The following is a 14,873-nucleotide window of genomic DNA, read 5'->3' on the forward strand; positions in this document are numbered from 1 at the left end:
GTCCGCAGACACTTCCGGGTCACGTGGCCAGCGTGACAAGCTGCATCTGGTGAGCCAGCGCAGCACACGGAACGCCGTTTACCTTCCCACTGGTAAGCGGTCCCTATTTATCTACTTGCACCCAGAGGTGCTTTTGAACTGCTAGGTTGGCAGGCGCTGGGACCGAACGACGGGAGCGCACCCTGCCGCGGGGATTCGAACTGCCGACCATGCGATCGGCAAGTCCTAGGCACTGAGGTTTTACCCACAGCGCCACCCGCGTCCCAAGGCAGAATAGATTGGTACTATTACTTCCCTTGATCTGGACACTATACTTTTGTTGATGCAGCCTAGAATAGAATTAGCTTTTTTTTGCTGCTGAATTACACTGTTGTTCTTTAAAAAAGAAAAGATCTGGCTATGCTAACCCCATCTATCATTTTTTACAGACACCAGGAGTCCTATTCTGCCAAAAAACGTAACAGAAATCACAGCTATACAACAAATCATTCTGGTTAGAGTGAAAGCTAAACCTGTTTGTGACTGCAAGGTACACACATCCATAATAATCTAGCTATTGTGACCCGGGGTAACATAATATGTCCTCCTGCTAGATTTCTGTGGGTTGGAACTGGCACCCCATCAAAGCACCAGTCTGCTCCATAAGCTGCAAGCCACCAGCACTAGTCTACAGCTAAATTTTCTTACAGAGGCAAAGAGGATAGGGGAGAGACCAGGAAAGCTTCAAGAAGCAAAGTTTCAGCACCATCAATACTCCTCAAATGTCCACCTTGACGTAATAAAGGAATCTGGCCCTGCTATTTTTGCTGAGATAATGAGATTTCTGGGCTCCTGTGATCCAGTTATGCTCCCACTCTCACTCCTACACAGGAAACCCACTTGCATCATCATGCCAAACAACTTTTAATCAGGAGACACCGGCTCATCTAATCCTGCTGGGCTGAGACAGGCTTTCTGTCAGATGGTTTTGTGCATCTGAAAGTCTTCCGCCTTGTCTAGGCTGAGAAGCTGGTGAGACAGGGCTTCAGGGCTGCCATTTTGCATTACAGCTCAGAAGTTAAGACCTGCTCAGGCTTTGTCCCATGTTATCAAGAAGCTGTCATCAACTGCAGGAGATAGGGAGAAGAGTGGCTTGTTAAAACCCACAATTGAAGTCTCCTAGATTAGATGGGGCTAATCTATTGAAATCACGGAAGGACAGGCCACTGAGACCTTTTGGTGTCATCCTCAGACTTGTTAACTCCACTGCTCAGCCCTAACGCCACATCATTTATGAATAAGTTATCTTCCAAGTGCAGATTCTTGGGAGAATACATTTCTCTCCATTGCAAGAGCCGGCCGTTTACGCCAACTCTCTTCTGCCTCTTGCTTTCCCAGTTGCCATTCCATTGGTTTTGCCAGAGTTTGTGCTCCTTTCTGTTCTTCTCATTTGGGCAAGCCTTGTTTCCTCAAAGGAGCCTTCTTTCCTTTCAGAGCTTCCATCAGGCGACAGAATGCTCCTCCATAGAAAACAATATCCCCTTAAACAGAACACAAGAACGTCAGGGAGAAGGATCCTAAGTCTGGCTCCCAACATGCTGGTTTTCCACACGGAGGGTTTTATTCCGGCCGGCTGACATTCAATTCCATCTTGCGATTCCCTTGCCTGTCATCTGAACTGGCACCACCCCAACCCAGGTCAACCATCTCAGGGAGAGCTAGACACACCAGCAAATTATATACATGGGGGTACTAAGCCTAAGTAAATTGCTAACATGAAGCAGCAGGCCTGAATAGCTCAGTTGGTTAGAGTGTGGTGCTGATAACACCAAGGTTGCAGGTTCAATCCCCCTATGGGACAGCTGCATATTCCTGAACTGCAGAGGGTTGGACCAGATGCTCCTCAGAGTCCCTTCCAACTCGACAGTTTTATTATTCTTTAGCCCCCTTTCCATGCCTATGAACCAACTCATATCCCATTGTTTCCACCACCACAATATCCCTTTTCCTTAACTCTAATTTAAAATGGCTTTTAATGCTGTTTTGATGCTGTTAACCACCCTGGGACCTTAAACAGTGAAGGGCAGGTAATAAATATAATAGCAGCAGCAATAAACTACTCGACTTGAATGAGACCCATTAATTTGTGGTTTGGTGCACCTCCGTTGGTTCTGACAGACGCCGGCCAGGCTTAGCAACCTCCGCACCACCAGTCGTCGTCCCCACAACTTATCAGTTCCCTGCACATTTCTACACATCCTGTTCCAGGAGCGCAGGTTTTGCTGTTCCTAGAATTATCACCAGCTTGTGGCATGGACAGTTTCCAGGCACTGAGCTATTTTATCAGATCTGTGCCTTCCACCTGCTGAGGGGAACCCTCTGTCCCCGGGAGCCATGCTCCTTCCCTTCCAGCTCCCCGAGCCAAATCTGTCCCCTCCACCTCTCGTTTTGTCAGCCGACAAACCTCTAAATATTAGCATTGTTAATCCCAACGGGCGGACAGCGCTACAATGCAGGGACTTTTCCGTTGCCTGGAGTTTCCAGCCAGAAACAGTGCTGAGAACAGCACCTCCGTCCCTAGGACAGAACAAAAGCCAGGTGAGGAATGCTTTGGCACGCTTGTTCGACTGACGCCAAGGAAATCTTTAGCCCCTCAGAAGATCCTGCTTGCCATTTTAAGTAACATCCAGAATCACCTGGTGCCATATCTCTGAACCCATGAAGATTCCAAGCGGATCACCTTGATCCATGTCAGGACACCAGGGAGTGGTGGGTGGAAACTGATGAGTGGGGCAGCGGGAGAAGCAGGGTTGGAGACTGACTTGGAAGAAAGGGTCAGTGGATACAGAGGCACCTGTATCAGCCGGAAGACGAGAGGCAGAGGCACAAGAAGCTGCAGGATTGAAGAGCGAAGAACAAGTGCAGGAGAAGGGAGAGGTTGGTCAGGCTGGTGGGGAGTCAAGGGCTCCCAAACCATTTATTTATTTGATTGACTGACTGACTGACTGACTGGTTGGTTGATTGATTGATTGATTGATTTACTACCCTTCATCAAAATATCTCAGGGTGGTTCACTGTCTCCCCCTGCCCACTGTCTCCCAGGACCAGAGGAGAACTGAAGAGGGAGGAGCAGAAACAGGGTGCACTCGGGGATAGTCTCTGCCTGCTTGCATGCAGCTTGGATTCTTCCCCTTTCTATCAATGCCTCTTTAAAAAAACCAAAAACTGTTCACTTAATGGACCCTGCCTCTATAACCCTGACAATGACCCTGCAATGTTGGCCAGCCTTATTCACATGCTGCAGCTAAGGAGGTTAAAGCTCAGGAAAAAAGAGTAGCGCATTAGGCCAGCTCATATATTTGTGACCATGGGCCAGACCTCACCTGTCTCACAGCTCATGCTCCTAACTAATCAGCAAACTAACTCAGTCAAGAATCCTCTGCCTGTAAACTTCTCTCAAATGTGGGTGGGGGACCCCCAGAACCACAGGGGGTCATCCTTGGAGATTCCCATCTATGAAAGCAACGTTTCATTAACTCCGCCTTCAGGGATGCAGCAGGCTCATTAACTACTGCCGGTTTTAACAGAGCTCCTCTTCTGGGCTTAGGTCTCTCAGGCAACAATGCTTGTTTGCTTGTCTGTTGTGTTCAAAGCCTGGCACCCCTAACGTCTGAGACAGGGTTTCAGGGCGGCTTAGAACAAACTCCCCGTTTCGGACGGCAACCCACCTCACGGATCTGTCCGATTTCCTTGCCGCAACACCCTTTTAACTGCACTAGGTATTTTTAGTTCATTGTTTTCTATTTTGGCAGCTGAGAAAGTGCAGTGTGTAATTCTACCTCCAGTTTCATATTCCTTCTTAAAAGTGAATACAACATCCTGTTTATAATAATAAAATCACTGGTTGGCAGGATGACACTCGGTGGAAAAAAGAGGGAGAGAGTGAAGAAGAGAGAGAGAGAGAGAGAGAGAGAGAGAGAGAGAGAGAGAGAGAGAGAGCGCAACTGGAAAATTGAGAGCCAGCACATTTTGGTGCCAAGTTTCACATTTGCAACGGTCCAGAGGAGGTCACAGGTCTCGCTCGCAACCGAAGGCGAGGAGTGAAGAACAATCCCCACAAACTCTCCCTTGTTAGACCATGTACGCCATCTCCTTTCGAGCAAGGGATTTGCCCTTTTCAGGAAAAGTGACGTGAGGCTTTTCCCGCAGTCATCCGAACAACAGGAGACATGGAAAAGGCAGTGCGGCTCAGCCCAGAATGACCCTTCTCTCTCTCTCTCTCTCTCTCTCTCTCTCTCTCTCTCTCTCTCCAGGATTTGGGGTTTTCTTTCTTTTCCCACTCTGGGAGGACTTTCCTGGCTAGGTTGCTTGCCCCAGTTTAGCAGCAAGAGAAACAGAAAGATATGAATGAAATTAAAAACACTTGGAAGAAGCCACAGAAGCAGCTCTGGGGTTTCTTAGGTTCACTTAACATTTCCTTCCCCAGCGTTGCCCCTGCGCCCTGGGTGGAAAGTTGCACTTCAACATTTCCTTTGACACACACCCCTTGCTTTTCTCCTGCACTCTGTGCCATAAAAACTGGCAAGGGGGGAGGGAGGCAAGGAAAAAGACAGAAGGAGGTGGAGAGGAGGAAGAGGCCTTGGACCCTGCAACTTTGGCCGCTCCATCCCTTCAGCCTTCTCAATGCCGTTTGCAATTCCAAAAGAACACATCGCCGTTTCCACCTTCGCCTTTGCTTGCTTTGTTCAGCTGTGAAACATTGGCTCTAATCAATCCAGCCAGAAGAGCAAAAAATAAATGAAACTGTGCCCCCCGCTTCCTTAAATGAAGACATATCGGACATGAGAAATGCAGCGATTTTATTTTTCACTGTTCTCAGAGAGGACAGGGCAAGAATGGATGGACTCCCATTGCAGGTAAAGGTAAAAGGTAAAGGACGCCTGAATGGTTGAGTTCAGTTAAAGGCAACTATGGAGTTGTGGCGCTCATCTCACTTTCAGGCCAAGGGAGCTGACGTTCGTCCACAGACAGCTTTTCCAGGTCGTGTGGCCAGCAAGACTAAACCGCTTCTGGCACAACAGAACACCATGACAGAAACCAGAGCACAAGGAAATGCAGTTTATCTTCCCGCTGCAGTGGTACCTATTTATCTACTTGCACTGGTGTGCTTTCAAACTTCTAGGTTGGCAGGAGCTCAGTGGTTTAAGTAGAACTTCTACAGGCAAGCAAAGGAACAAGCTGCCTTCCTCTCTGGGGATTTTCTCAAGAGAAGGTGGAGGTGGGAAAGGCATTTTAAGGAAGTCTGTAGTACAGGGTGGCTTATGTAGAGAGCAGGGGCTGTGTCTCCTGGAAACTTGGCAACCTGGAACACACTGCCTGCAGCAGCAATGGGCTCTTCCGCCCTGAGGGTAGAAAGGTCTTGGGCTATACCACTACAGACTGCAGGTGGGAGTTTCTGCTGTGTGTGCATACACAAAATCCCTGTACATATTAGATTAGATTGGATTAGATTAGATCCTGCAGCTGGATCTAGAGGCCAGCGGCTGATCTAGTCAAGCATCCTGTTCTCACAGCGGCCAACCAGATGCCTATGCCTGCAAGGGAGAAGAGTTTTAATCCTTTTCAAACCCTGTTCATCTCCTTGACATGTTGGTTTTCTATATGCAGGAAGGGATCCTGCTTTGTTGCACGAAAGAGGATTCAACGATACAAGTCCCCGCCTGTAATGTGAAGCGAAACAGTCCAGAGATAAGGCTCTCGCCACGGTGAGAATTAGGCCTGAGCTCCCGTGGGCACTGGCAGGTTCTGAGGCTCTGCCCGTGCTGAAGCAGGAGGCTTAAGGAACAGGGGTGTACGACAAGCAGCACTGACACTCCAAGCAGTGCGGTTTGGAGGCGTTCCTGGACAAGAGCACTGAAGGAACATCACCAGCAGAGGCCTCCCCCATGCTTCAAAGGTGTCTGCTGCCCTGATCAGTCTAGCAGATGGGCCAGGCACCCATTTGCCAGCTTGTCAAAGCAACTGTTCCTGGCGCTCTAGGAAAACGGGTGCCCAGTCGCTCCCCAGCCCCAGCCCCAAAAACTCATGCTGTGGTTTGGAGAAGAAGGCGTGCAAGAGCTCAAGCACAAGAGCACTCTCCCCTTCTTGCAGTTTCCAGCAACAGGTATTCAGATGCACTGCTGCCTCTAGCTCTGGAAGGAGAGCCCTTGATCCCAGATGCTTTCTGCGTGCCGCAGAATTTGAGGAAGTGGAATACCGCAGTTAGTGCAGATAACTGCAGCGTGATTGCTGACAGGAGTGAGACCTTGCCAGCATGTTATACTCTGCTCAGAGATCTGCACTTGCTGCTGATTCATTACTCTCTGGAACTCTCTGCTGTATTGCTTTTGGCATCTGCTAAAAACCTTCACCTCAACAAAGCTACCCAGACATGTCAAAAGCTGCATGTTACAATCACTTATAGTTTTATTGCCTGCAATCGTTTTAAAAATACTGATTTTATTTATCTTTTGTTAACATTTCGTGTCAACTTGTTTTTTAAATTTTCTTTCGGCTGACTTTTTTAAATGAACATTTTAAGTTGTTTTATGTGATCTGCTTAGAGGCTGGCTGGCAATCAGAGCCAAGATCTGTAGACTCAAGAGATGGGCCTCTGATGAGCTTATGAAAAGAGAGGAAGCAAAAGCTGCTCTCAGCGCTTTCGTTGCAAAGAGTGCACGAGCCACCAAAGCCCACAGGCAGGCCTGAAGATTTCCAACAATCCTCGCCACGTTTCCTGCTTTCCATACGCTGGTCAACAGACACGACCCATAAACCGTGTTCTACAAAGCTGACAGTTTTATTATTAAAATGTGCCCAGCAAGAGGGATCCACGCTACTGAGAAACCTGCTACTGTCGCAGTCACAATTAGATCCATGAAAAAGAAATTAAAGGTACTGTCTGTACATTTTGCACCCCACCATGCCAAAAGCTGTAATACTGGACCAAAAATAAATAAGTAAAGGCCCCAAAGTTCTCCAGTTTGAGCCTTTCGTTCGAATATGCCCTACTGTCCTCAAAAGTCCTTTAAAGGCAAAACTTCCCAAACACAGTAGCTGTCTGGATCCAACCGAAACTTGAGACAACTTGGCCTATTTTCCCTGTGAAAGAATCCCGGACCAGCTACAGCCCCATCCCAAGGCAACCTGTAAGCGGACAAGAGGCCTGAAAGAAAACGGCTGAGATTTTTACCTTAAATCTCTCCTCTTGGCAAATTCTTCTGGTGGGATAATCCAGGGGAGACTCTGGGGGAGGCACTGCAGGACATCTGGCTGGAAGTCCGAAAAATCCACGCCGTATTCCGTGAGGATGCCTTCCGTTTCCGGCTCAATTTCACCAGCCTGCCCAAGACTTTGAGCCAACTGCCTATGAAAAGGAGACACAGAAGTCGAAGAAGAAGGGCATAATCATTTTGAGCAGGTTACAGGATACTTTAACAACCCCCAATGGAGCATGCAGGTGAGGTGGGGGGGGTTGTTCTCTACTGAGCTAGAGGAGAGAGGGAAACGGCTAAGAGGATACAGCAGCCTGCTCCATCCTGATGCTGTCCAGACAATATAATAATAATAATTTATTATTTATACCCCGCCCATCTGGCAGGGTTTTCCCAGCTACTCTGGGCAGCTTCCAACAGAATATTAAAATACAATAACCTATTAAACATTAAAAGCTTCCCTAAACAGGGCTGCTTTCAGATGTAGTTGTTTTTCTCTTTGACATCTGGTGGGAGGGCATTCCACAGGGCGCGCGCCACTACTGAGAAGGCCCACTGGCCACACAGGCTAAGGGTGATGGGAGTTCTATTCGAAAACATCTGGAGGGCACCAAAATGGGGGAAGGCTGGGGCACACTTTTTGCTGGATTACAATATGCATGAAACCTTGCAAAGCAGCAGAAACCAACCTGCCTATATTCTACACTTAGGATGGGAGGTCCCACACAGTAGACAAGAAAGTCAGGTCTGAACACTAAAGACCCAGGCTCAAATTCTTCACTCAGCTGGAGGGGGGGAAATCACCCTGGCTACTGCTTGATCACACGACTGCCTGCTAGCTTGTAAACTAATTGCAAACTCTGAAACACTTTCTGGGCATTGTATTAGAAAGAAAGATTAGAAATCTTTACCCTGCGGCAAAAGATTTGAAGGAAGGGAGAAGTTCTTCCTTAGGGATTGCCACACACATGCAAGGATTAGTTACAAAAGTGGCCTGAATATAAGCCTCACTTTTTCCCAAATTCCGACCGTGAAAAGTTAAAGTGCATCTTAATTTCACGACCTTACAAAAACTGGCCTTTACAATACCACTGCTGAAACAGATATACAGTAAAATGGAAAGGGTGTGAGTGCCTGCAGAATTTTAAGGGAGCGACTTATATTCAGGTATTATCTTTTCTTCTTCTTTCCTCTCGAATTTTAAAGGTGCGGCTTATATTGGGGCCAATACGGTATCTTGGTGCCTATGGCCAACAAAGTGCTTCTCTCCAGCTCAGGGAGAGACCAGAGTAGAGTCACCCTCCTGCTACAGATCTCCATTTGGCTTCCCCTGGCTTAAAACACACCGGTTCAGACTTAAAGAAGGGGAAGGGAGATTAGTAGCAAGGTTCAAGGACCTATTCTTGGATAAATTCAGGATTAAGTTGCCCAGCATATTGCTGCAGGTGCTTTTTATATCCAGCAAGAAAGGGCCACAAACAATGGGATCTTCCCCACAGGACAGGACAATACGTTGTGCAGACATGCTTCAGACAGAGCTAAGAGGCAGAGATGACTGGTTCTTGGAGAAAATGGGATGCGTAGAGCAGTCTGGCCTGGCAACAAGGATGAGTCATTTGAAAAAGAAAATTATTCTATCATTAAGTTTGTTGGGGAAATCTCCGAGACAAATGGCGAAGTAGCAAGTTACAGGAAACAGGGAGGTTCCCCAGACGCAACACTGAGGACTCAAGCAGAGCTGTTCTGCGCAGAGCTGAATTATTAGAGGCAGGCAAGCCATCTACCCTGTGCAGGAAAGAAAGCTTTTTCTACACCTAGGTGAGACATGTGCCTTATTCCTTGGCACATCCAGGCCCCTCCACAGTTATGCATATTCAAATGCAAGCACTTTGGGGCAGGAAAGGGAAAGAGATGGGAAGCAAAGTCCAACACCAAGACTTTTTGCAACCAGCAACAGCAAGTGTTAGAGACTCAGCAGAACTATTGGTAATGAGGGCCAGACGTATTTGCACCATCACAAATGGTGTGTGGAAAATGAAAAAATTGAACTGTTCACAGTTCTTATTCGTTTCCTATTTGTGATGCCAATCTGGGCATCCCCAGGGAACTTCCTTAATACCCTTCTGCAGATCCCCAGACAACACTAACGCCTTGCTACAGAGAACAGCAAGAGGCTATCTTAGGCAGTTGGAAAAGCAGACAATGGTAATGTTGTGCAGATGTATTCGTATTAACCGGCAGATCTCAGCCAAAGGGCTTCAATAACGTCAAACAGCTAGGAGCTACTCCTAGTTTTTCACAAGTGTTTCCAGTAATGCCAAAAAGCACCTCCTCTTTGGGTGCAAAAATATTTGAATACTCACTTTTATAATGCCCTTCACTTACCCTCACTGCCCAACTGCACTCAGTGACCTCATTTTGTAGCCATAGCCAACTAGGTAATTAGCAAGGTGACCTCATTGCATCACCCAGGTAAGTAATTCAGGAAAGAGGGAGAAATGTTGCCAAAATGCAGACAACAAAGGAAACAATGGCACCAGGCAAGATTTTTTTTTAAGAGAACAATAAATCTTCGTAATATCTAAGTGGTTGCATTTTTTACATTTTCAGGAAAAATGCCTACGCCACTGAACTTGGTATTGCAAAATCGAAACTGGAAAGCTTTCGCATCAGCTCTTTCTCAGCTCAAACTGACCCAAGCTCTATCAATCTCAGGGGCTTGCCCACTGTTGAAGAGCAAAGTTTGGTGGGTGGTGGGAGCCAATGCAGCTTGGGGGCTCAGCTCTGACTGATTTGCCAAGTGTGCCCTTGCTCTCAAAAACCAAAGAGGCAACAGAGGTCAGGAAATGATAGTAAGATCAGCGCTAAGAGACTCAGTGAGGCCTCCAGATCTTCGGACACTTGCACCCAGCAAACCTTGGCATATTCCGGCCAAGTGTCCCAAGCGATATCTCTAAATCCTGACCCCTCCAGAGATGCAAAATGCTTAAACCTGAACCACCTGCACACCTGCCTCTTATCTGCCTCCTGCAGTTGCTCTCTTTCAGGTGAAGCTATGAGCCAGCCAAGGGCAATGCAGGTACCACCCTAAGACCTGTAGGGGGATATGATGGGATTCTTCCACCTTCAGCTACACACACACACACACACAACCCATTATCTTTCCTCTGCTGCTACTTTCCCCACGAAAAGCAAACTGCAAAAAACAACAACACCCTCCTCTGTTCACCTGTTGAAGCAGCCACCTTCCAAGAGGAAGGACCTTTCGATTGACCACCAGGTGGCACCCAAGAGTTGCGGAAGTGAACCCCCTCCCCTAAAAGCACACCACCAGGACACAGTCCAGGTTTCACCACTCCTCCCTGATCAGGATCCACTTCCAAGAGGGATTCCGAGGGCACAACCTCAAAGGAAACCCCATTCCCTTTTTCACATTTCTTAGGGTAAGCAGCAGGGCAGGCAGAGAAGGTTCACACCGCTCAAGACCAACGTCTTCCAGGTGGGGCAGTCCTTTGCCTGAAACCCTGGCAAGCTGCAGACGGTGACACCATTGGGTCACCACTAGGCAGAGGGCCTTCTCAGTAGTGGCACCCGCTCTGTGGAACACCCTCCCATCAGATGTCAATGAGATAAGTAACTACACAACCTTTAGAAGACCTCTGAAGGCAGCCCTGCATAGGGAGGTTTTTAATGATGTTTCATTATGTTTTTATATTCTGTTGGGAGCCGCTCAGAGTGGCTGGGGCAACCTAGTCAAATGGGTTGCATATAAATACTAAATAATTATTATTATTATTATTATTATTATTATTATTATTATTATTATTATTAATGCCACCTCCTCACTTAGGATGATGATGATGATAAATTTATACCCCACCCATCTGGCCGGGTTTCCCCAGCCACTCTGGGAGGCTCCCAATAGAATATTATTATTAATAATAATAATCATAAAAGCAATAAAAGATCAAACATTAAAAACCTCCCTATACCGGGCTGCCTTCAGATGTCTTTCAGCCAGCAGCCACATGCTGGATGACTACAATGTGCTCCATGTGCAGCTTCCCTTGGCTTGGTCCAGAAGATGCAGCCAGTGCCGAATGCGGCACCATGATTGCTAACTGGGCTGTCCCATCAGTGCCATGCTAGGCTCCTGCTAAGGGAGCTGTACTGCTTGCCACTATGTTACCAGTGCAGTTCATGATTTGACCCTCAGCCCTGAATAACCTGGGACCAGGTTACCTAAGGCACCACCTTGCCCAGTATATCGCTGCCTGGCAACAGCACTCCTCAAATGGTTCACTGCTGATAATGCCACATAACCATCAGCAGTGGACTTCCTATGCACTAGGAGCTGGGCTGTTAGTGTTGATGCACCAGCCCTCTGGAATCAGTCACCTATGGCTGCCTTGGGCTCCTTGAGGAGGAAGGGCAGGATATAAATTAATCAGACAAGTGTCCAGTGTTTTTGACATTAAGGCATCTACTGAAGCATCTTTTGTTTGAGAAGGCTTCCCCCTTAAGTGTGACCCAGTCATTTTATAGGAGTATTAACTTTAAAACTGTAGGTATTGCTTTATAGCTTTTAGCATACTGAGTCTGTAACCTCTTGTGCTTTGATTTTATTCTTTTGACTGCCAAGGTGGCTTATGAAACCTGCAAATACATAAATAAATACAGTCATACCTCGGGATAAATACACTTCAGGTTGAGCGCTTTCGGGTTGCGCTCCACGCCGACCCAGAAGTAACGGAGCGCGTTACTTCCAGGTTTCGCCACTTGTGCATGCGCAGACGGTCAAAATGGCGTCACATGCATGCGCAGAAGCAGCAAAACGCCACACGCGAAGATGCGTCTTATGTTCTGTTCAGGATGCAAACGGGGCTCCGGAACAGATCCCGTTCACATCTCGAGGTAACACTGTACCTATGTGCACACATACCCTAGGGCAAAGTTGCTGTCTTCCCTCCAGTCCACGATACGGCAGATGAACAGCGTGTTGGAATAGTCCTCAGACCTGGTGATGAAGTCCGGCGGGCAGTCAGCCAAGGCCACATACGCACGAGGCACTCTGTGGTCCACGGGAGAGAACATGGCGCACTTCTTGAAGAGCTCGCTGTTGCGGTCGGTCAGGAGGCGGATGAAGCCGGTGGCTGCCCTGGAATGCTTTTTCTCCAAGATGTAGACCACCTGCAGGAGCCACAGGGAGTTACCCACGGGAGCGCAGGAAAGGGATGCACTTAATTCCAAACAACAGAGCAAAGGAGCCAAGCCCAGACCAAACCCACGGCGTGCCAAAATGCTTTCACATGGGCCATGACTACTCCTCTTTTTAAAGAACACTCCCCAGAGGCAAGAAGCAGCTGGCCGGTCATGTGCCTACAGGGCAGCCATGGCCACATAAGAACAAGGAGGGGAGGCAGCCTGTTCTGGACTGGACATTGCAATCACCTGGAAGGAACAGCTCCAAATCTCTGGGGGAACTCCAGGATCCAATGCTCTCATGGGAGGCGCAAGTAGTGGCATCAGAGGTTAGGAGTGCCTATTTCCACCCACAGCTGGTTTGGCAGCTACAGCCCCTTGACTTGGCCATGGCACTCCATGCTCTGATAACCTCCAGACTGGACTACTACAATGTGCTTTGCATAGGCTGCCCTTAAAGACAACTTGGGAGCTTCAGCTGATCCAGAATGTAGCAGCCAGGTTACGTTTAGGACTCGCATAACCCGGTTTAAAATCGCAGTGCTGGTTGCCAGTTTGTTCACATGACCCAAACAAATCAGGTCCCCCCAATATCAGATGTCCTTGAGCTGAAATAGGATTTTAATTATTGCACCGGCATCCTGCTTTTCCGGCAAGGAGCTCTAGGATGAGTGCAAAGATCCCCACGGGACAGCCCTGTCTGGTGACCTCAACAAGAACGGTGTGGTAAGTGAGGCTGAGAGAGAGAGACCGGCCCAAATGAAGCCAGGGAGCGCTTCATGGCTGAGTGGGGATTTCTTAACATGACCCCACTTCAACATGTCGCCCTGAGCATGTGTGGCACCCAAAGCTGAGCATCTCACAAACAGCCAGTGAGTGGGTGATTGGAAGAAGCAAAAGGCTTGGATGAGAGTCTTATGCCGAAGGAGCTGGAATGCAGGAAGTGACATTATACCAAGCCAGGTCACGGCGTCCATTTGGCTTAATCTTGACTACACTGACCGCCAGCAGCTCTCCATGATTTCAGGGTGCGGGGTTCTCCCCTAGCTCTACCTAGAGATGCCTGGGACCTGGGTGGGACCTGGGACCCCCTGCCGCTGTGGCCGTTCCCCTTGCTTTCAGGGGAATGGAAACAAACCCTCCAAACAGCACACTGAGGTCAGTTCCAACGGGATGCTACCTTGGCAGTCTTCTGCAGGAACTGGTCCGGATCGTTCGGCTTGGAAGAGTCTTCCTGTTTCGCATGGCGGGGGCCGCAGGTCTCCAGGTCCCTCCCTACGGAACACACACATAAAAGCGCACACATTACAATTGCTTCCTTCCCTTCCTTCGAGCCTTTTAATGTCCCTGCTTGGCAGTCCCGAGGGGCAGCTTGGAGCGCCGGCCCGGAATGAAAGAAGCCAAAGGAAGAGGAAAGGGCATGTCAAAATTGCCTTGGAACAAATAGCGGCATTGCAATATCCCTCCAGACTGCAATGGGAAACAGATATATGGTCAACTTCCATTGTGCACATCTGCTAAAATAAAAATAAACCCCAAAATTTACAAGTACATCTATACCAGCCATAATAAACAAAATGGTGGAAAACACGCTCTATTTATTAAATGCAAATAAAAAGCGTTAGAGTTTCCTGGCATTTCTTGCGTTGGGGTCACTTTAACTTTTCGCATTACATAAATAATCCCCTTTAAGTGATCGCGTTCATTAAAATATTTAATTTCCTTTAAAGAATGTTATGAAAGGTTATAAAATGCACATTTAGCCTAGAATTCAAAACCGCACCTTGCAAGGAGATAGTCTTTGGCGAAGGGCCAGCCGTAGTTATTTCATAAAGCTTATGAAAAGCCCTGCATCAGTCGTCCAGGGCTGGGTAGGGGACGTGTGGCCCTCCACATGCCGCTAGGCTCCAACTCCCAGCAGCCCCAGCAGCCAGCATGCCCAATGGGATGGTCAGAGTTAAACAATTTCTAGAGAGCTGCAGGTTCACCACCCTGCTCTAAGGGAGGGAGGGGTGAGAGAGGATGCCAGCAAGACGTAAACCAAGAGGCAACGGTTATCCATTTATTTACTTATGAATGTTGAGCCCCAAAGGCTCCCAGAGTGGCTTACAGAACAAGGAATTAAAACAAGGCAGGCCCTGTAATCTTTTTCTTTCTTTTTTTTAAAAAGCCACAACATGCAAAAAGTGAGGGACAGGGAGGGAAGAGGAAAAAACCAAGTTCAGGCACCAATTCTTAGATCCAGTGTGGTACAATGGTTATAAAGTTTTGGAGTAGGACCTGGGAGAGTAAGTTCGAATCTCCACTCAGCTATGGAGCAGCTCCCTGGGTGACCCTAGGCCAGTCCCCATCTCTTGGCCGAACCATGAGATCTTGGAAGTTAAAGGTGGCATATAAATTAAATAAAATACTTTCGTTCTCATAATGACCAGGCAGCAT

At 47.9% G+C, this 14,873-nt stretch overlaps 1 protein-coding gene across 2 annotated transcripts in view; it reads right to left on the bottom strand.

Annotated features, from left to right (window-relative positions):
* DIS3L2 (DIS3 like 3'-5' exoribonuclease 2) overlaps positions 1 to 14,873 on the bottom strand; it is a 205,895-nt gene that overhangs the window by 96,149 nt on the left and 94,873 nt on the right. For both annotated transcript variants that reach the window (XM_053390822.1, XM_053390823.1), the window contains exons 8-10: positions 13,615 to 13,709; positions 12,175 to 12,422; positions 7,211 to 7,384 (exon numbers count right to left, since the gene is read on the bottom strand). In XM_053390822.1, the coding sequence (XP_053246797.1) occupies positions 7,211 to 7,384; positions 12,175 to 12,422; positions 13,615 to 13,709 (517 nt within the window). The remainder of the gene's footprint in view (positions 1 to 7,210; positions 7,385 to 12,174; positions 12,423 to 13,614; positions 13,710 to 14,873) is intronic.

This window comes from Podarcis raffonei, chromosome 5 (genome assembly GCF_027172205.1).
Source record: "Podarcis raffonei isolate rPodRaf1 chromosome 5, rPodRaf1.pri, whole genome shotgun sequence".
Classification (NCBI taxonomy): Eukaryota; Metazoa; Chordata; class Lepidosauria; order Squamata; family Lacertidae; genus Podarcis; species Podarcis raffonei.